Raw genomic sequence first — 22,278 nt, forward strand, 5'->3', positions numbered from 1 at the left:
GCGAGCTACTGAGCTGTGAAAAGACATGTAGCAACCTTACATGCTTAATTGCTGTTTTAAATTTTTTTTCTGTGGCTGACATTTGCATGCGTCTCAGCACTAGCTAAGGGTACCACCTTTTCCCTTATTTATCTCTGGTGTGGTTGTTTTTATAATGGCCAAGTATTGCCTTAGGAATTGCAATATTGGTAAAAAGAAAAAAAATATTTTGACACAATGGAAGTTTCACAGCCTAAACCCTGCTCTTGAGGCACTGTGTGTCTGGAGGGCAGACAGCAGCCTGTATGGCTTTACCCCGCTTGGGACTTAGCAAGGGGAAGGCTGTTTCAGTGTGATACAGGAAAGCCAAGTGTCGGTGTGCTTCCTACTGTTCCATCCTTGTCCTCAGCCCCTTCCCTATCTAACCCTTCTGACTGCTCTTCTGGTTACTTTCGCCTTAGGCTCAGTGCTCTGTCCTCCGGGTGCTTTTGCCTTAGGCCCAGTGCTCTGTGCTCCGGGTGCTTTCGCCTTAGGCCCAGTGCTCTGTGCTCCGGGTGCTTTTGCCTTAGGCTCAGTGCTCTGTCCTCCACACATATTGAAAGCTGTTTGGCTTTATCAGGGCCGCCCTGGAGGCGGGCACAGAATCCCAAGAAAGAACCTTACTTACTAGGGAAGGTCAATGTTGGGCAGCTGGGACTGGAAAAATGGCCAGAATAAAATCTGCCACAAGGTGTCACCATTGTGCAGTTGAATTGGAAGAAGAAGCCTTTGCTTTTCAAGACCGTGTGGCCTTGGAACTCACTATGTAGACCAGGCTGGCCTTGAACTCAGAGATCCTTCTGCCTCTGCCTCCTGAGTGCTGGGATTAAAGGTGTGACCACCAGGACCCAACCTAAATAGGTTATATTTGAGGGAAGAAGGAAGGAATTTCTTCCTCGTTTTAAGACTTTTTAGAATGGAATTAACAGCCTTCAGACAAGTAGCAAAGTCCCTATGTTATTCACTAAAAAGCTACCACAAGAAGATGCAGATCTAGAAATACATGTGTGGATTAGTTGAGAAGCGGGGCGGGTCTTCAAGTTAGTTTTCGATCTTAAAACTATTTTTTAAAGATTTATTTATTTTATTTATTGCATATGAGTGCTTTATCTGCAGAAGAGGGTATCAGATCGCATTATAGATGGTTGTGAGCCACCATGTGGTTGCTGGGACTTGAACTCAGGACCTCTGGAAGAGCAGGCAGAGCTCTTAACCACTGAGCCATCTCTCCAGCTCTTAAAACTATATATTTTTAAGAAGAATTAGTCTTACATAGATCCTAGGAAACGTCTCCAAGTATCAATTACACGTCACCTTATCTGGGCCTGCATAAGGACGCTATGTCCATCTGTGAAATCCTGCTGACATAGGGTCCTTAAAAAGGCCATCTACAAAGATGCTTTTAGGTCTCACTGTTAACTCCTCACCAAACTAAGAGAGGGAAAGCTCAAGAGGAGGCGCCTGTTCCGGAAACTGCAGCCGGTGTTAGCCCTAGCCCAGCTAGGAGAAGATGGCAGCCACAGATGATTCAGCGCAATGGATACCTGTGGGAATTAGCCAGGTCTTTAGGTATGAATGGGAGGACCCTTGTGTGGTGCTTGCAGGCCCACGTATGTGGACTGTGGCAGCTGTGGCCACGTGTATCTGGTGACCACAAACAACAGGGTGGACTTCAGTCGAGCACGGTAGCTAGCCTAGGTGGGAAGCGCAGAGGTGGTGATGCCCTTTTGGTGTCAGATGTGATGAGGGACCTGCGGCCACTGACTGCGAAAGGCAGGGACGCCAGACACAGGGAGAGATTCCCAGATGCCAGGTCTCCAGAGGCCAGCTCCAAGTTGGCTCCCCATAGGCAAGCCCGGGCTAGCATTTGTGTGACCAGTCGCCACGTACACACTCCCTACGCTGTCCCAGCACCCACCCGGGTATCACCAGTGACTCAAGGCTGGCACTGAAGCCCCTTAAGTGCCCTCTCCCTCCATTCACTTACTACTGTGTGCTATTTGTCTATAATGCTAATCTGGACCCGGGAAACAGTACATCAGCCTGTCCACTTCTATAGCATCTGAAGCACACTAGATAGTGCACAGCTTTCCTGAATCCGCAGAAAAGGACCAATAATCTCTCTCTCCTCTCTCTCTCTCTCTCTCTCTCTCTCTCTCTCTCTCTCTCTCTCTCTCTCTCTCTCTCTCTCTCTCTCTCTCCCCTCCCTCATCATCTACCGACCTGGGAACCATGGTAACAACTTTACCTCTGGCCTCTTGGACACCCACTGTGTTTGTCTACTTTGTGACGATCCAGCTGATTGGGTAGGACCGCCCTCTTCAACAAATGGTCCCTAGAGTCTATCACCACCTAAGGCACCAGGCCCAGAGTGAAAGGCCTACAGGTAAGTCTTGTCAACACAACCAGTCTCTTATCTATACAGCTCAGAAAAGTGTCCTGGGCCTCAGCTCCCCTCTCTGTAAATGGGACAGTCTCACTGCCTGTATCACAATAGTTGAGAGATAGCAGGAGCCCGTGGAGGTTTCTCCATCCTGCTCAGGACTGAGGTTTGGTGCCTGAGAGGGTTTAGGGTTCCAAAGCAGTGGGGCTGAAGGTCTCACATGGAACTTCCCAGAACTTCTGCTTGGTCTTTATCTCCCTCTCTCTCTCTCCTCACCATCTTCAGCCCTAAGCATTGTCATATTGTCGTCTTCTGTTTGGACTTCTATAAAGAGCTATGACAGAGCTAAAGATAAGAAAAACATACTTGACCGGGTATAAAAGAAACAAGTAATAGCGTGTCCAATTGGCAGAAGGTACTCCTGGGGCAGAGATGAGTGGGTACAATGAGGGACACTCACTTGCAGGTGCTGGGGATGTGGTGGTGCTGCCCTTGGCTCTCTGCACTGAGAGGCCTCTCATCTTGGTGTTAGTGGGTGCTCTGGAGTGACTCCATAGCGAGTGAAGTTGTACTGTCTGCTCCAACTTTGTGGGTTCCGGGTGTATCCTTTGAGACCAGCACTGGCTTGTGAGGCTACAAGGTATAGCCAGTCTTCAGAAGCCCAAACCAGCACAAATAGATACCCTGAGCAACTGTCAAATCTGTTCCAGTGAGGGCGGTACCCTGGAGTTCAGGAGACTCTGAGTCCATCACATAGGGAGGGCACAGCCGATACCCTAGTAACCATGTTTATATGTTGCCTTCCTAAGGGCACAAATAACCATCCATTGTCCCCCACCCCAACCCCGATCCCCACCCCTTGGTACACTTGCCCTCTTTGGGACCATTCAATGGTTGGCAATCCAGATAGCAATATTACTGGGTAGATATTTCAAGGAGACACAGCAGTGATCCACTTTGGCGGCTCTGGTGTGGTCATGGGATCTTGTTTAATGAGTCGGGGGAGTGGGGGGCAGTTAAAGCTGATGGACACTGGCGACTTGTTGAGTCCAGGGACATCCAGACTTGGAGCAGCCAGTGGGGATGTGAAGTAACCAAGTGGGGCTCCTGGGGAAGGTGTCAGAGCTGAGACAGGCAGCCTTGGGGGATGTGTGGGGCTCTCCACTCATTGCGGAATCAGCCTCGGGGATAAGGAGAAGCCCCCAAATGTGGGCTGGGGGAATACCCAAGGAGCAGCACTAAAGGGCAACTAGGGTGTGGGTGTGGGGGGAAAATAACAGGAAGACAAAGCAGTCAGGGTTCAGATCTCTCACACTCTGGCTTATCTGCATATTGCAGTCACTGATGGGAAAGCAACTGAAGAAGGGACACAGAATCCTCCGGGAGGGACAGCCTGGGACACTGTTCTGTCAAGTCAGCATCCTAGGACTGGCTGACACACAAGCACGAATAAGGAGTGAGTTCTGTGGTTCTACTATCTTTTCCTAACTTATTCTGAAGCTGTTATTGACAAAGTGCAAAGTCTACCTCCTGTTAGGCATGGCAAAGGGGCTGCAACCCCTGGGAAATACACCCCGTCTTCATTATAAGGCCCACAGTCAACTAATCCGTAGGAATCCCTTCACACCCGTGCTACGCCAGCCCCCGTGAGGCACTCATAAGGAGTTACTGGGCAAGTCCTTCCTAAGCCTGAGGCTCCACTCAGTCGTTGGATGTTCTGATCCCATGTTGAGATGATCCTCTCAGTATAGGGAGTGGTCACCTGCAGGGCAGAGAATCCAGTTGACGCGGCCCGGGAGTGTGCAGATGTTCATGTGAACCTGTTTTCACCCCCTCTCAAAATTCATCTAGATGACAGCTTTTCGGGCACAAATTATAGGGATGGGGAGGTGGGAGATGAGGCAATAATATATTCAGAGGCCAGAAAACTCTTAAGAAGTGGGAGACAAATGGCCTAGGAAACACAAAATACTGAACTCTAGCCAGCGTATAGAAAGCTCAGAAGCAACACAATATGGACTTTAAATACGTCCCTGTGCCACCCCCATCACTGCCACCCCCACCCCCACCACCGCCACCCACCACCGCCACCACCACCTCACCCCCCCCCGCACCCCCCTTCACACACACCCCTTCACCCCCACCACCACCTCACCCCCCCCCCCCCGCACCCACCACACCTCCACCAAGAACTGGCAGCACTAGGTTCCGCTGGCCATGTGCAAGTGTTCAAACAAAGATGGTGTTGGCAAATGTTTTTAGAAGCTGCAGCCCCTCTAGGTCCCAACCATGACTGGAGAATGATCCTCCCCCACAGAGAAACTAGAACTTTATTCTCCCCAAAGAGTAAGAGAGCACTTACAAGCTGGGAGACAAGGCCTCACTATGGAGAGAATGTCACCAAAATGAATCCTAGAATACATCTGCAACTCTATTCCCAGCACCCAGCTGACTGCTGGACTGTCTAGCCCCTCAGAGCGAGAGGCAGCGCCTCCTTCACAGTGTTGAGCCTCTTACGCCATTGCCAACTGTGGGGCGGTGCCTCTAATACCTTGGAAATAGCCATGGTCTCATCTTCCTGAAGCTGGAAGAACTACTTGCTCCATAGAACCATGTCCAGGCCTAGGCCTGCTGAGCACAGTGGATTTAACATTTGGGAGCCATGTGGCTCCTGCCCTTCACAGATTGTTTTCACACACCTTGATGACTTCTGGTAGTACTACAGTTCTTTGGGATTATTTGGAAGCCCTTTAAGTAAAGCCATTTGTGTTTCCTGGACCATTTACTCATGTTGTGTATGTTATAAAGAGGCTCTAGGTTTGACACTAGGATGGGCAGCTCCCCTGACATGCAGTATTTCAAGGAAGAAGACTATGGGGAGTGATGGAATAGGGCTAATAATCCAAAAACAAGGCTGCTATTCTCACGTGAGAGCAGATGTGGGCATTCCTTCCCACAGCATCTCTTTCTTCCACAGTCCTAGTCTCAGCTGCTTACCTCTGTGGGCAGCCACACTGGGGCCCTGGAAACACCCTCTTCTCTTTCACTCCATCAAGGGCATCACAGTCCTTACCTCTATGCCCAGTTCTCATGGCCTAGGACAAGCTCAGTTCACAGCAGAGGCGCTCTGCTTACCCACACCCTGGCCCATGTTACAGCATCTATGCCAATGTGAAGGGTTCAACCGCAGACTGCTAACTACTATCTGTGGTCTAACCTTGGCAAGGGAAATGCCCAGGGGCTCTTCCTCATAGTTATGAATATTCTCATGGCCCATTGGCGTATGGCCCTATCACCTAGGGCCTTGCCTTCCTGGGACAGATGCTGGAAACAAAGCCCGGAGTTGCTAAGAATTTCTCAGGGAAAAGTGGTTCAGTCTCTATATAAGAAGAACTCCACATCTGCCCACAGGCAACATCCCTGGAGACATCAAGTTGGGTGTGACTTGCCTTAAAGGTAAATCTGAACTTGGGAAAACTAGAAATCCACCGGTCATAAAAGTGTAACAGTGGAAAAGTTATCTCTGAAAGGCACAAAAGCCAAGGCACATGAGCTAAAAAATGAACCCATTGCCTCACATGTGGGAAGGCCAAGAGTGGAGACTGCCTTCAGGGCTAGTCAGATCTAATAACTCTGTGGTCACCAGAGGGCTCTCTCTTCCTCTGCCTTCCAACTCAGTTCTTAGCTCTGCCTTCCTCCAGAACGCTGAGCTCTCACTCGTCCATAGCTGAGGAAGACGGTATGAAGCACAGGCACACTGCATAACTCTAATATAGCAACCCAACATGGACAGCTGTTTCTTCCTGACTTGAAGAGAAAAATTCTTGATGGATGGGGGGTGGGGGTGGGGGGAAACATGACTTGGACATGCTTGGCTCATGGGGAAAAGTGGAGTGCACTGACTTCAACCTTGAAAAGCCATCCTTGGGGGAAGTCAGGTCAAACAGAAGTGTTGGCTGAGCCACACTGGTGCCAGAGAAAGATCTAGATGGAAGAGCTCTCTTACCATGACCAGCCCCCCTACAACACAACACTCCCCAGAAGCACAAGGAGCAGAGGAGCAGCCTCCTCACAGACCATCGCACCTACGCACAGTGAGACTTTTATTAGAAATCACCCTCCAAACACACCACGAAGTACTGTGAGTCCAACGTGTTTCCTGAGGAAAGAGGGTCACAGTATTGGGGCATCGAGATCCTGGGCAGCTTGGCCAGGAAGTTCAGGCAACTGCCTAGAACTGACCGTGGCCAGCGCTCCCTCACAGCAACATGAATCATCCATAAGAACCTCCACAAATGCAACACAAGAAACACCAGAGCACACACATCTGCACTACACTTAAATAATAATAAATACAGAATTCCATTTGCTGTTATTGGCTTGACAAAAGGAACCCAAAGGGAAAAAGAAAACCAAAACACCTTTCTCTCTGGTGGACCAATGGGAGAAAACCCAAATTATCAAAATTCCTCAGTTACAAAATACTTTTTTAAAAATTCCATTATTAAAAGAATAAATAACAAAATATATAAAAAATAACTCGGTTGCATCAAAATTATAACTAGGAGTTATATCAAGATTCTTTGTGGCCTATCTTATAGTCAAATAAATGTTTTTGTTTTGATTTAACTTATTTAACTCTTATGGTGCCCTAGTGTGTAGTCTAGTTGAAATAGTATAAAATTAATAAATAAAAATAATAAATAGAAAACATTAACATAAGAGGGTATGAATATAAATACTTATATCATGACAAAATTAAATACTTTACAGAATAAACTAACTACTTTCAGTGTCTTCCAGGAAGTGCAATTTCTCTACTTTTAAATACTAATTTGGAATTGCAGTCACAATTGACTTGGACTCTATTTACACAGTAAGAACATTGTGTTTTTAACACATTAAATTAAAATTTACCCTTTTCACATCTTAAATGAGTCTATAAAGAAGTGAAATCTTGGTGATCTCCCACTGACAATTTACCTCTGACCTCACTATCCTCATCTCAGTCACCTTGGATACAAAGGAAGAGATAACAAGGATGGGTCTAGCACCAGAGGCGTGGCCCAGTGGTCCTGGACTCAGAGCCCAGGCCGGGAGCTTCAAGACTGGAGACAGGAGGAAGCAGACCTGTACAGCCTACAGGCATCTGTTACCCAGGCAAGTGGCTGATTTTCAGGGCCTCTAAGTGAAAAAAATGCCTTCATCTGACTTTCTATGATGCTCGCCTGCTGTGTAGACTGCCGAATGGGGAGGCCTGGTCCTAGATTCACCTCTGAAGCAAAAAGTGTTGTGCACCTTTAACACAAAGTTGAATTAAATGAAAACACAAAACGCACTTGCCACGTGGGCCTCAGTGAGCGTAGCCAGAAGCCTCGAGGCGCCCTCCCACTGAGACGAACACCCACCGTGTCCATGGCTGCCCTCCCAACCTTGACAGACAATGGAATACTGTGGCTGCAAACTCCAAAACTTCCCTGAGAACCTTGTCCATGAGCTTCCACTGGAGACTTTGAGCTGCTCTTCAGACTTCTTTCAAAAAAGCAAAAAATAAGTCACTTTGTAATACTTCAGTACCCCACAGGCACTCACATAGAGAGATCTTCATGCCTGGGCCTAACGAGGACGTCACAGGAGACACTGATTGCCAGGCTCCCCTTTGGGTAAGCTGCCCAAGGCTGCTCCCAGGCTGCCAATTACAAGTAGCTATAAGTCAGGGGTCCACACTGGGAGCAGCAGAGCAAGGGACTCCTCTGCGCAGTGCAGTCTAGACCTGAATGCCCCTCACGGCTTGCTTGATCGTTTCCAGAAGGCCTTTGTTCTCCGGGTTCTGGTAGCAGTCCTGATTGGAGTACATGTCAGTGAGGGTGTTCACATAGGCGTCAAAATTCTGTTCACATATTGGCTCCTGGAGAACAGAACCATGTTAGCAGGCTACGGTGGACCCCCGTATAGTAGAAAGCAGCGGGGGAAAAGCCTTCACCCCCGGGGCCAACGGGGCAGCGATAGCAGCCACCCCTACCAAAACTGAAAACCATGGCAACAAGACTCACTGGAACCCCATTATATGCCCAATTCATGAGCTACTCAAGACTAGACCCATTGCCAACAGCTACCCGGCCAGAGCGCTGAGAACACTGCTAAAGGTACGGAGCCCTTCCCTTAGGACTCAGAAACAGAGCCGTGAGGTCCACCCACTGTCCCGACCCCGGGACTGTCCCTGGGGCGGCGGCCAGCTCCGCTGCAGTACCCACAGGATTTTTGCTACCTACCATGTGTGGAAGGCGGATATTGGCAAGACTTTGGATAAGGGCCTGGCTCAGCCCCGACAGTTCCAGAAACAGGGCCTCGTTCTGCTCCTCAATGAGCTTATTCTCCTCCTCGATGTTTTTCAGGTTCTTCTCCATGGAAGAGATCTGTGGCAGAGACACGAAACACGCTGCCTTCCCTCCGCCATGGCTCCTCGTGAAAGCCCTGGGCCGCGCCTCACCACGTTCTAGGGACCCACAGCGCTCGTTCATGGGAAAGCCACTTGGTCCTGCCCCTGCACCCCCACCCCACGCCCCCGTGGGGTAGCCCCTTCCCAGGGGAAGAGATGCCAGAGCCCTGGTCCCCGACTGCAGAGGGCAAAGGTCTTCTGGAAGCTTCCTCTACCCAAAGAAAGTAGCAGCTGGTATGTCAAGTCCTTGAGGCTACAATGCGCCTTTCTCTCTCTGCCTTGTCTCTACTAGGGACTGGGGTGAAACCACAGACTCCAAGGCCATGGTTTCAATATCGGCTCACTCCAACTGTGTTCTCACTTTGCCAGGCTTCCTGTTCCTTTCTATAGGATGGGAATAATTGCATGAAACTAGTGAGTATTAGGTCGCCCCTTGCCCTGAGTCTTTTCCTCCCATAAAAGACCAGCAAGCTGAGAGCCCAGGCTCCCGGCACATCTTCTCCTGAGCAAATACAGACAAATTTCTCCATCTTCCACACTCTGACAATAAGCCTACATAGGATTATGCTGTTTCTGGGATTCCCCTGGCTTGACTGTATGTCTCCAAGGAGCGACAGACTCAACTCACAGGAAAACAACATGTGACATGAAACAAGGGCTGTGAGATCCCTTTGGAAGCTGCAGGTGAGGCTGACTGTCCTGCTCTCCCAGTGGTGACTAAAGGAGTTCTAGAGACCGGCATTCCTTTTCCTTCAGCTTTCCCACAGCTGGCACGGAATGCCCTCAGAGCAATGGTTAGGTCCAGTAAGACAAAGCAATCAGTCTTTTACAGATAGGCTTCGTGTCATCTCTCTGTACTGCCCAGGCTACTCTTAAACCCATAAGCTCACACAGTGGTCCTCCTGCCTCAGCCTCCTGAATAGCTGAGTACCACCACACCAGGTTCTTTATTTAAAAATGAGTTCCGAGGCTAGTGAGATGGCTAAGTAGTTAAGGCATGCTACTGCTCTCTCGGAGGACCCAAGTCTAGACCCCAGAACCTCTATCAGGTGACTCACTGCTGCCTGTGGCTGACCGCACGGAGATCTCTATCGTCCATAGGCACTTGCACATGCGTGTGCTTGCACATGCGTGTGTGCACTCACACATGCACAACAAATAATAAACAAATTTAAAGATCTGGAGAAATGACTCAGAAGTTAAGAGCATGTACTGTTCTTAAATAGGATCCAGGTTCAAAGCCAGGTGTGGTGGTACACACACCTTTAATCCCAGCACTTGGGAGGCAGAGGCAGGCGGGTCGCTGTGAGTTTGAGGCCAGCCTGGTCTACAGAGTGAGTCTGGGACAGCCAAGGCTACACAGGGAGACCCTGTCTTGAACACCTTCCCCCCTAAAAAAGAGGATCCAGGTCCAGTTCCCAGCACCCACATCAGGCAGTTCATAATCTCATGTAACTGCAGCTTCAGGGGATTCAGTGTTCTTCTGGCTTCCATGAGCAATGTACAAATGTGTACAAACCCATACGCAGACACGTACAAATACATGTAATTAGAAGCAAAAATGAAACCCCTAACAGAAACAAATAAGTCCCTAAAATGTGGGTTTGGCAAGCAGAGAAATGAAAAGTGCTAATCACAGGATGGAGGCACTGGGAACCCTGAGAGGTGACCTGGACTCCACTGTGTCTCATCCAGAGACACAGGTAGAGAACACTGATGGTCCCAGCTAAAAGACTGTCCCTCCTGTTGTCACTTCCAGTGGTCCTGGAGGACAACACACCAGCATGTACAAGCTCTTCCTGATGTCATGATTGGTGCTATACACACACAGTCTCTTGAAATGGCCTCAGCCCACAAAGAAACTAGGTCATCAAGGCACGTGGAACGGAACTGCTGCCTCCAGGAAGGGGCCTGCTGTTTTCCTGCTTGGCCTCTCTGCCCTTGATGGGTTCTGTGTACATTTCTTATCTTTTTGTCTCTCCAGCCATTAGGGGCACTCACAGAACACCAGCTCTGCTCTAGACCCAGCGAGCAGCCAGAAGGCAGGGCAGTGGCCCTGTTGCCAAGCAACGGCACTGCTCACCAGCACTCAACACTAAAAAGGCTTTCCTCCAAGAGCGAGCCCTGAACAAGGGAGTAGAAAGGTTTCCATGTAACCCACATTTTACTGAGGAAAGCAAGCTCTTTAGGCAGGGAAGGGCAAGGCCTGCCACTGGTGGATAGCTCTGCTGGTCCAGGCAGGAGCAGAGCAGATGAGTGCTACTGAGACTGGAAACGTGAATTGGACACCCAGTGCTAACAGAGCCGGAACACTAGCAAACTGCTCTTGCCAATGGAACAATCCAAGAGGTTGACCACTACTAGCCAGACCCAGGGACTAGAAGACTCCCAGGCAGTGCACTGAGTGGACAGCTAACCACTGCACAGGGCGCTCTGTGCTCTGTTCTTTTCTTCCATTTAGTTCAATACCGGTGACACTGATGGAAGGAGCAAGCCACAGCCCGGCTCTGGGTGGCAGGGAGGAGCCAGGTAGAGCAGTGCCACCCACCTGAGACTGCAGCTGCACCATGGCAGCCTCCATCTCCGAATTGGACTCATTCAAGTCTCGTATCTCCTGATTTAGCTGCTTGATCTCCTCATCACTCTCCAGCACTGCCGGAAAACAAAAGAGGAAGGAAGTAAGAAAAAAGGAAGGAAGGAAGGAAGGAGGGAGGGAGGAAAAGAAAGAAGGGAGAGAGGGAGCAAGGGAGGGGAAAGAGAGAAGGAAGGAGGAAAGGGAAAGAGGGAGGAAGGGAGGAAGGAAGGAAGGAACGAAGGAAGGAAGGAAGAAGGAAGGAAGGAAGGAAGGAAGGAAGGAAGGAACGGAGGAAACAAAGGAAGAAAACCAGCTGCCATTCTGTCTGACTGCTTTGGAGACAGAAAAGAGATCTTTATGCTGAGTTGAGCCTCTTGCTTAGCATCTTGCCAAGCCCTAAGCTCCTCCAAATGGATACTTGGAAATCTTGTAAATTGAGAACAGTATTATTTTCCTCCTGCCCTGACCTTTGTAGGATGCACAGGTCTCTTCAGAGACATTACCTGCTATGATCAAAGGGAGATGTGTTCAAAGAGAGTCTCCTCGCCTGGACGAGAGAGGCTACACTCTCCCTCCCATCAGACTCTGATCCATATAGTCACCAAACTCAAAGTCAGAGCCAACACGACTAGCAAGTGAAGCCAGGGGTCCCGGACCCAGGCATCGAGAACTTCAGGGCTAAGTTTACTAGGACAATTAGCTCAAGGCAAGAATTCCCATGGATAGTTCTCAGGGAGCTCAGCTTCCCCATCCTGGTTCCCACAGTACAGAGAGAAAGATAAGAAAGGACACGGCAGAACGGCATCTCACCATCGCTTGTCTTGAATTTTGGGCTGAGAATCTCATCCCCTGAGAGTTTTCCTTTCTTTCCGGCAAACGTTGCTCTGGGACAGCCAGACAAACTAGAAGCAGAAGTTGCACATCACTGACCAGTTCAGGGCACAGTGTACAGGCAGGGCCAGGATCCCACATCAGGACCACATCAGTCCTCTTCCATCTCACTCAGACGACCCTACGTGCCTCCCTGCTGTGGCACTGCTTTGCCTCAGCTGCCCTGCTTAGTGAGCAAGGCTACACTCCAGGAAAGGGACCCAGGCAGGTGCCCCCTCAGAGCCTTCCCTGTTTGGCACAGTCATGGCTGGTCACAGGTCCTAAAGGAAGCAGGGCATTGCTGCCTCCAGGTGTTATTCCTTTGGGCAGGGGTTGAGGCCTGCACCCACCACCTGCTGGCATTCTGAAGCACTGAACTCTGAGAGAGGTCCTCAGAGCTAAGCCCACCCGAGAGATCCTTCAGGATATGGATGTACCAGCATTCACAGGTGGATTGCCACACACTATTTCATGTTTGCACAATGATTTCGCCCACACCAGTAACTGAAATGTACTTTAGAAGTGCAGAATTCGACTACCCTGCCAACCTGGCCCAGGCTCCTGCAGTCTTTTCTCTGGTCTTCTTGGCGTTACCTTTGCAGCATGTATCTTGTGGTCATCTCAGCTGCCCAAATGAGACACCATTTTTTCCCCCTGTGTTCCCTACTAGGTCCCTCACCCTCAGAAGCAATTGGCTAGATATTTGCTCACACAGTTCTGCCTCCTTTAAGGAGGGAGGCATCGCATCACCTTGTAGGTATGCCAGGTCCTTCCTCCCTAGCTCCAGGTATATGAGGGCTTGCCCTCCACACATCTCAGGGAAAGCTTCTGGATTTTTCTCCAGAGTACTCTTTGCCCACTACTCTGCTGTGTCCCCTGATCCCTGATCACTGGTCACCAGAGCTCTCATTTGTTTACTCTATCAGTCCCTCCCCGCCCTTGCCCAACACACAGTCAGGATGGCAATGGCTGGTTGTCCTTTTGCTCTCTGCTGTCTCCACTCCTTAATGCTAGCTGGGCTCTCTGTAAAAGTTTTTATTGAATGAATGCATGAACTTTGTGGGTAGAAGAGGAAATAACGGCGAGGGGGGAAGAAAGGAAGGCGGGGGAGAAAGAAGAGGACAGGCATTGCTTTCACTTCAAATAGAAGTCACTGCACAAGACCAGTGGCTGCTTAGAACAGACTGGAAAGGGACCTGGTGAAGCGAGGCCATCTCAGCCCTATGGCAGCTATTGTGGGAAGGTGATCAAATAAGTACTGCCTAACTGCCTAGACAAGAAGAGGTCTAGTTCCCAGGTCCCTTGCAAATCAAGCAAGAACCTCTGCCAAAAATAAATAAATAAATAAATAAATAAATAAATAAATAAATAAAAACTGGCCCAACGTAAGAGGCAGGGCACAAGGTATACGAAACAAACTTTTTCTGAGAAGTCAAGTATGTGTAGAGAAAGGAATCTGCTCGGGCATCTTTAACATAACACTGCTCATAGAGACGATAAGACCAGGGCACAGAGGGACACTCACGTGAACAAACACATGGTAAAAGCAACACCAACACTATCAGGTACCAACAGCCTCCGTGATTTCTTGTATTCAGCTCCCTACCTGGGTCTTTCTTTCCCTTGCAGAACTGTTGTTCCCATTAAGCACTGGCTTGCTCCCTCTCCCAGGGGCTAATGTCCCAGACACGTGGGTCAGTTACCTTCGGTGGGTGAGGAAACTGCCATTGGCATGGCCAGAGCCGTCGCAACCTGGCGTGGGGCAAGTCGGGCCCTCATTCTTGAGTGACTTCCAGGAGAAAGACGAACCGTTGAGAGCACCCTCTTTCTGCCTCCGAGCGGCCAGCGGGCACCCAGAAGCACTCCTGTGAGAGGCATATTTGCCGCTGATGTGGCCAAGCCCCACACAGCCTGGAACCGGGCACCTAGACACAGAAAGACTGAGGTGATCACAGGGACCTTGGGTAGGAAGATCTGGAAACCCTGCAAAGCCAGGCTCTGGAAACATAGCATTCTGTACTTTGCACTTTTCAGTGAGGTGAGACGCTAGCTGAGTCTCGTAGCTGGCTTTCTAGATGGAGGTGCTGTCCCTGTCCCTCCTTCCCCTTGGCTCTTGAATAGCAGGGCCTGCAAACCAGGATGGTGGTGAGGGCACCCTAGGCCAGGCAGATCATGGCTTCAGAGCTACAACTTAGGGTACCCATGGGTGTCTGAAGAACACAGAGCTCAGACAGGAAAATCTTGGCTTTGGCTACCTGTAACCACCCTGCTGGAGGGTTGCCAGGAGCAGTGCTTCCTTTGTTCCAGGTCTGAAGACAGAGACAGAAACGCTATGGCTATAATACAGACACAAATATGAGAACTTGGTAGGACCAGTACGGGGCCCAGCCCCCCATGCCCCAGAACAAGATCCTGGATCTGAAAACCTGTAGTCTTCCCCAACAAATGCGACTCAATGAAGTCACCATTCATCACACGCTCACTATGTGCTAAGAACCAGGCAAATACAGAGGACACAAGGATAGTGCTGCGTACTTTACAGGGCTCTCTGTGGATACAAAAAAATCAGGGCAGGGCATCTTCAGGAAAACAGAGGGCCAGAAGCAGTCTCCTTCTGCCAGACAGTCTCCTGCTGTATCCTGCTCCTGGGACACGGGGTGTGTAATTCCCAGCCGGAGAAGAGCAAGGTGACAACAGCAAGGTGCTGCCTCATCTCATCTCCAGGAAACCCTTGGAGAGCATCTCCTATCCACCTTTCCCAAGGCCCTGATTCCTAGATCTGAACAGCCCCTTTCTTCCCTTCCCTTCCTTTCTTGTTCCTCTAGATCACATAGGCCTCGGACAACATAGAATGTCTACAAGGTCCTCTCAGCCTGAAGCCATTAAAAAGGTCACACCAAGAGTACCCCCATAGGGGCTTTGGATGGCTTACATTCAGTGTCTAGTGGACACCCTACCACCATGAGGTCTGGGATACCTGAGGGTTTATATGAGAGGCCTACTGAGTCCCCAATATCGTAAGTTGATATTGCCAGCTAAAGCGTGCTCTTCAGTCACTCCAGACAGCTGAATTCTTCCAACCCCTTGAAAAGCTCCTAACCTCTTTGCAAAGAGGGGCTGCTGCTATTCACTGGAGTCGCCTATATACACAATATTTAGGAGCAATTCCCTTCTCTTCAAAATCATCAGTTTCGGTATTATATTGAGACATGACTGTGGCATGAGACAGCAGGCTGCCATGCTCCTTGGATGTTCATCTTTCCCAGAATGACAGTGGGGGCACAGAAGCCATGTATGAAATAGCATGAGACATGGGTCCAGGACAGCAGAGGACAGAGGAATAGCTGTTACACAGGGTGGCTGGGACAACATGGACCTCCAGGAGTGGTGACAAGCACAGGGGAGCACCGGCACCTGATCTCTACGCTGGAATCTCTGTTGACTTCTATGACCTCCAAGTGTTGACATGGCTCAGCCTCAAACAGTGCTTATATGAAACACTGAGAGTGAGCGCTCTGCCACAACCCTTGCACAACTACAGTTCACACCCGCTAACCAGATCCCACCCTTCCACAGGACTTGCTATATCCAAGTCTCTGCTTTGGTCTGTACTTGTTTAAAGATGCAGGTCAATTATAAGTACATTATGAGCAAAGGGAGGCTCTGTGGAATGGAAACACCTACAGGCACCCCACTCTTGCCGTAAGACATCAGGGAATTCTTCACGCAAGCGCTGCATGATATTTAAAGATTTCAGTTCCCTCCTAGTTGCAGAAGTTTTGATTTTTAAAAAGCAAAGTTGTCAGTGTTTTAGAAAGAGGAAAACTATTTTCTCAGCTAATTTGAAAAATACCAATTTTGACATAAATTATTTGCAAATGCAGCGTAATTCACCAACAGTCTTACAGCCAGCGGAGTCCTTTCTGATATGCTTGATAAATGCTTTGCATCCAGACAAATTCCTGGATGATGATGATGATGATGATGATGATGATGATGATGATGATGATTCTTCTTCTTCTTCTTCTTCTTCTTCTTCTTCTTCTTCTTCTTCTTCTTTTGTTTGTTTGTTTTTATTTTTGTTTTGTTTTATTTTTCAAGACAGGATTTCTCTGTGTAGCCCTGGCTGTCCTGGACTCACTTTGTAGACCAGGCTGGCTTCAAACTCACAGCGATCCGCCTGCCTCCTGAGTGCTGGGATTAAAGGCATGCGCCACCAAGCCCAGCTAAATTCCTGGATTCTTAAGAAGAAAAATATTTTTTCAAGCTAAGATTTAACCAGCACGTTTTTTGCACTGTTAATTTTAGCACCCACTACCAGTTTTGTTATAAAGATTTTATTAGACTGAATAAACAGTTGGTGGTGGCAACCCGTTCTGAATGACGCAATACTGGTTAGGCCTCTCCTCTGTGGCCAACTAGATTTTGGCCACAGCTGGGACAAGCTATGAGAATAAGAGTCATCCCAGGCCAACTTGTTTTTCTGCTGAGTGTCTGGGTGCTGTTAGCCTAGTAAACAACATAGTCAGGGAAGGCCTGCTTCTTGAAAGCCCACTGGGCCCTGCGCTAACAAGCAACCTAAGTCCTGATGAAACCTCAAACCAGAGACATCTGTTCTGTGTGCCTGCTGGAGGAACACTCTGCCACTTTACGAAGGTCAGCTCTGAAACTCCTATGTCCCTGGCTAAATTGGTTAGTGGCTCATCCCTATCTGAGCCTGTGACATGGCATGTCCCACTTGCAAAAGAGTGTTGCAGGAAACCAGCTCTCTATGGGAAGAATAGTCCTACAACGACGCAAGTACTGACTGCATCCCATGTGGTAAAGGTTTGCCCGTGAGCCCCTACAAGACATATCACTCCCACCTTGTCCCAGAAAAATGGAAGCAGTCAACTGTATTTTTGCTTCAGAGGCTTGTGTCACTTCAGATCCACAAAGGATGTGGGAACTTTCTGGAACCCTTGGTGGGCAATGGTGTGTTGCTCTGAGTTCTTTTCTGTCTCCCCCTGAAATTCTAGCCCACGCACTGGCTATGGCAAATGATGAAAGAACCCTCTGCAGAGCACACATTTGGTGGTCAATCCCAATTTCCCCAAGAAAATTTGAAAAAGGGATTATAGGAGACAGCTCTTGAAGTTCCATCCCGATACCAAATGGAAAAAATATTTAAACAAAAATCTCCAAGCTTACAGATTTATATAGAATGGTGAGGGGGAAGAAGAAAAGGCTGCAAAAATGTTTTGTAAAAGACGCTGAGGCCAAAACGGTAAAGACAGGAGTTACTAGAATGCAAATCAAGATTCCCAGATAGCACGGAGCGGTTCCACAGACTGCGCCTGTGTTCACTGGTGCCAGGGCCACAGAGGGCAGGCCACTCCCAAGGGTAGACGCCAGAGCTGGAACAGGAAGAAGGGAGTTTGACAGAATATTTTAGGGATTATATTGACGAGGCATGAAAGATAGCCAGAAAATAACATTCTATGGTGAAGGAAAACAAGAACCAATTTGAAGCCAAGAGGTATTATCACTGTCTTAGGTCAGAAGGACCATACTGCTTTTACTCAGTAAGATGTTTTTTTCCATGTGTATGAGCATCCAGCATTGTGTGCACTGTGTGCCTTCCGAAAGCCAGCATCTACTCCTAACAACCAAATTATATCTATCACCTCTCATGACGGTCAAATTATCAAGTACAGAGATGCCTGATGTGTTATAGATGGAGACATGCCAATTTATTCAACTATTAAAAAAGGGATGACTAATCTTCAAGTTCCAGAAAATATCCTTCCTCTCCCTTGATGAACTCTCTTGGCAGAAAAGCCCCTTCCTGAGAGGAAGGACATGGAAGAAACTGACCAAATGCACCTGGTAAAGTTGGTGGACTTTTACCTAAGTCAGGAAAGACGGCACCATTGTAACAGAGAAAGCCTATGAGGACGATCAGCTACTTGCTACTGTTTTTATTATCCAACTATATAGTGTTTTCAAAGTTAAGTGAAGCATAAACACAAATATAAAAGCCCTGACTTTGCCCTTTATGTATGATGACTTCAGTGTCAAGATAAAGTTATGGATCTATACAAGTTTGCCCATGTAGCCGTTTTTGTCCTGAACTTTTCTATGTAGACTAGGCCAGGCTGGCCTCCAAATCACAAAGATCTGCCCGTCTCTGCTTCAAGAGTGCGGAGACTAAAGGCATGCCCCCACCATGCCCAGTTTGTAAAAACTACCCTTTAAAAAAAATTACCCTAGATGGGCTGGAGAGATGGCTCAGTGATTAAGGGCACTGGCTGCTCTTCCAGAGGTCCTGAGTTCGATTCCTGGTACTGACATGGCAGCTCACAGCTGTCCTCATTCCAGTTCCAGAGGATCCGGCACCCTCTCACAAACACACACGCAGGCAAAACTCCAATCAGTTTTTAAAATTACCCTTGCATCTGATAGGCCACACCTTGGAACTGACTCAGCTGTGTGCACGAACAAGCTAAAACCAAAATGTGTGTGTTTACTTCATGAGATGGTGCTTCACTGTTAAGCTAGGGAGTTTATACTCTGTATGTAACTGGTAACCATAAGAAGAAAACAATTTGTAAAACAGAGACAAGAAAGACCTAGGCGAGCCTCTCTCGTCCAACATTGGGTCCAGTCTCCACTTCCTGCTCTTACAGTTTCCCCTCCTTCACCAGATATAGACAGACAGATGTGTTGATAGTCAAAGACACAGCATCTTCCTAATGAACTGCCCTCCAAAACTTCATACCTGAGCCCTCTTGCCAGAAAAAAAAAATACAGACTACAAGGCCTATGAGGATCCCAGAACCACTTTGGGGCAGTAGGGTACTTAGCTTCCCAAAGCCTCATGCAAACATCTTTGACCTGAGCCCAGAGAACATACTCTGGATTCAACATCCAGGAATCAATGTGTCAGGTGTCAGTATTTCTGTACAAATGAAGATTGGCGTTCAATCAGTTTAGTGGCCAGACGCAAGGGAAAGTCTAAAATTGTTTCATTTTTGCTTTGTTTTTGAGACGGGCTCTCATTAAGAAGCTCAGACAGGCTTACACTCAACGATCCTCCCAACTTCTGGGATTCCGAATTTGTTTTCAGAAGGCATTGTTTTGATTTGTTGTTGCTCAGTTATAGCATATTAATAAAAAGAAAATCTCAAATTTTCAAAACAACGAAGGAGCCATCGTGACTCAACAACGTACTTCATCAGCTCGGGGTCCTCTTTGTCCTCCTTGGTGGGCGCCACCTTGAGTCCACTCTTCTTGGCACGTGGGCAGCCTGACAAGCTGGTTTTGAAAGAGGAAAATATGCCAGCTCAGTCCCAGAACAGCAGCCCCCTCACTGTCTGCCTCATGCTAACTCCCTCAAGTTCTGTGGCCCCCTGCGGGGGCGGGGAGGAGGGAAGAAAGGATCAATCAGTCAGCTGACTCATTAGTTAGGCTTCCATGTGGAACAGAGCTGGCTCCACAAGGGCCTTCAAACAGGGCAACTGAACCACCCTAAGGGGGACCGTCTCCAGGAGCCTCTGATCTGATACCTCGCCTTTTGTTTTACCGCATAGGGCTGGCTGCCTGAGCCATGCGGGGAAACACCAACAAGTCAAAAGAGATACAGACGGGCTCTAGTTGGTGGCAACTTTAGTACCTTATTCAGAACACTAGAACTTCGTCTAGTTAGGACGTTCGCCACTGCCCCTCGCCCCACTCACCTTCGGTGTGAAGCATAGTTCCCTGTTATGTGGCCAGAGCCATCACAGCCAGGTGTGGGGCACCTGCAGAGGAACAGAAGATGAGGCCAGAGCCCATGAAGACATTTCCCCTTGGCACTCAGCTCTCACGTGATAATAATCTTCATAATCTTCAGCCCTAGGCCCCTCAGACAACCGCTCCCCCAACTAGGGACTTCTTTTCAAAGGAGCATCACATACCTTAGCCTGCCACTGTCACATACTTTAGCCTGCCATTGTCACATACCTTAGCCTGCCACTGTCACATACCTTAGCCTGCCATTGTCACATACCTTAGCCTGCCACTGTCAGCAACAGGTCCGCAATAAGACCATACGGGGACACAGTATGTGTGTTCTCACCCCTGCCACTCCCAGACACCAAGAAAAGAGGTGAATGAGCCTAGCTTTACTCCGGACGCCGCTGGGTCCAGCCTACTGTGTTCAGTGCATGCAAAGGAGAGTGCACATTCCCAGCTTAGCCTTGTGTTGAGTTCCACTCACATCTGGTTATCCAGAACACACCTAAGCCTTAGGTTTAGTTGTGAGAACTCAGAAAGGTGCCCATGAGTACCTGCTCTGTAGAACTCAGCCAATGGCTTTTATGAGCAGATAGACCCAGCAAGGGTAAAATAAGAAACCCAAAATACAAAATTTAAGCCTTATACGTCCAAAAATGTCTCATGAATATATACTACACAGTGGTAGAAAGTATACAGACTTTTCTTGAGGTTCTCTCTCTCTCTCTCTCTCTCTCTCTCTCTCTCTCTCTCTCTCTCTCTCTCTCTCTCTCTCTCTCTCCCCCCTAAAATGGAAAAGCACAGCAGGTGTTGGCTGAATGAGGCTGACTTGGAGGTAGACCCATCTCTTCAGATCTGCCATCCTATGGGAAGCAGTAAGCATTTGGTTGGTTATCCCAAGTGCTGCTCCCCGGCCCCCTGGCCCTGGGAAGCCTCTGACTTCCTGCATACAAGCAGCATCTGACCTATGGAATGTAGGTCTCCTTATATGAAGAACAGAAGCTGGGAGTCTGGGGCCCCAGAGGATGGCATAGCCGGCATCACTTCTTTTGACTTTCTTTATGCCCCCCAAGAGCTTTTGAGGGGGAGTATCATCCCAGACTCCTCAGGTTTCTCAAAGTGTCACATTCTGGATACTTCTTTGTCTCTCAGACAGTTGACCCGACAAATCTTTCTCTAGTCTTCATAAGGCTGTGTAGAGGGTGTGGCACTACATTAGCACCATGGTGGCCCTACTGCACAGAAGTCCAAGTACAGAGACTGTAGAAGAAGGAACTGAAAATAGTTCCATTCCGTGGGCAGAAGCTCAGTCCACAGCCCAGGGCCCCTGCTCCTTGTCCTCATGTCAAGGAAGCATCCAGCAGAGGTTCAGGGCAGCAAAGGGTGGTAGCTCAGTGGCCACAAAGCCACCCAGGCCTCTGCGCTCCCAGATGCAGATACACTCAGCAGCACCCGTGAGGCTTGGGAGGGTTTGTGGCTCCCAGAGAGCAAGCAGGTGCCTAGCACGCAGGGGGAGCTCATGCTGTGTATTCCTTACTAAAGTGTTACTTGATGACTTTCCGGCAAGTCACACTCAAAGAGGACAATGTCCACATAGTAAGAGGGCTGAGTATCTCTGATATACTCCTTATGGAGAAGCCACAACAGCCAGAGCTGCCTCCACCCTGCCTATCATCTGATTCTAGGTGCCTTGCCTGGAGAGAAGGAAGACTTCAGATGTAAATGATGACTCTGCCTTGGTGGTACCCCCAGATCTCCCTCCGTGCCTCACTCCTGTGCTGCGGAAGTGCTGCCCGCCCTCCTTGTGACCTGACACGCCTCCTCTGTACAGAGAACGTACTCACAACCACCACCACTCGCACACCGTGGTGAACTGAGCAGCTCGAGGCAGCCCCTGATCACACACAGAAAGAGAGAAAATGCCCCCCAGCACTAGCTTAAAAACAGAGAGCATGCTGGTGTCTGCAGTTTGCCATTTTTAAAGAGGCCACAGAAAGAACTCCGTTTCCACTACGTTGGCCAGTCTGATGCCTACTCGGACAGAACAAGAATCCCAGAAGGACTGGGGGATCAGGAAGTGTGGAAAAGAGGTCACGGTCACCTTCCCCTCCGACCGCTGTGGAGTCTGGATCAGAGAGGCAATGCGCCCAGAAGGAGCTCCGGGACAAGAGGAGCTTTGGAGGCAGTGGAGACACCTGAGACATATACCCGTGCAAGGACACTTTCCTCGGCTGTGCC

General features: G+C 48.9%; 1 protein-coding gene across 5 annotated transcripts in view; it reads right to left on the bottom strand.

Annotated features, from left to right (window-relative positions):
• Positions 1-6,487: 6,487 nt before the first annotated feature.
• The window catches only part of MYT1 (myelin transcription factor 1), a 63,829-nt gene continuing 48,038 nt past the window's right edge, over positions 6,488-22,278 (bottom strand). For all 5 annotated transcript variants that reach the window (XM_084774363.1, XM_084774362.1, XM_084774360.1 and 2 more), the window contains 7 exons: positions 20,004-20,066; positions 19,498-19,581; positions 13,989-14,210; positions 12,226-12,317; positions 11,389-11,492; positions 8,674-8,817; positions 6,488-8,309 (listed from right to left, as the gene is read on the bottom strand). In XM_084774363.1, coding sequence (XP_084630489.1) covers positions 8,169-8,309; positions 8,674-8,817; positions 11,389-11,492; positions 12,226-12,317; positions 13,989-14,210; positions 19,498-19,581; positions 20,004-20,066 — 850 coding nt within the window. In that variant the 3' untranslated portion in view covers positions 6,488-8,168. The remainder of the gene's footprint in view (positions 8,310-8,673; positions 8,818-11,388; positions 11,493-12,225; positions 12,318-13,988; positions 14,211-19,497; positions 19,582-20,003; positions 20,067-22,278) is intronic.

Source organism: Acomys minous, assembly GCF_964271855.1.
Source record: "Acomys minous genome assembly, chromosome: 3".
Classification (NCBI taxonomy): domain Eukaryota; kingdom Metazoa; phylum Chordata; class Mammalia; order Rodentia; family Muridae; genus Acomys; species Acomys minous.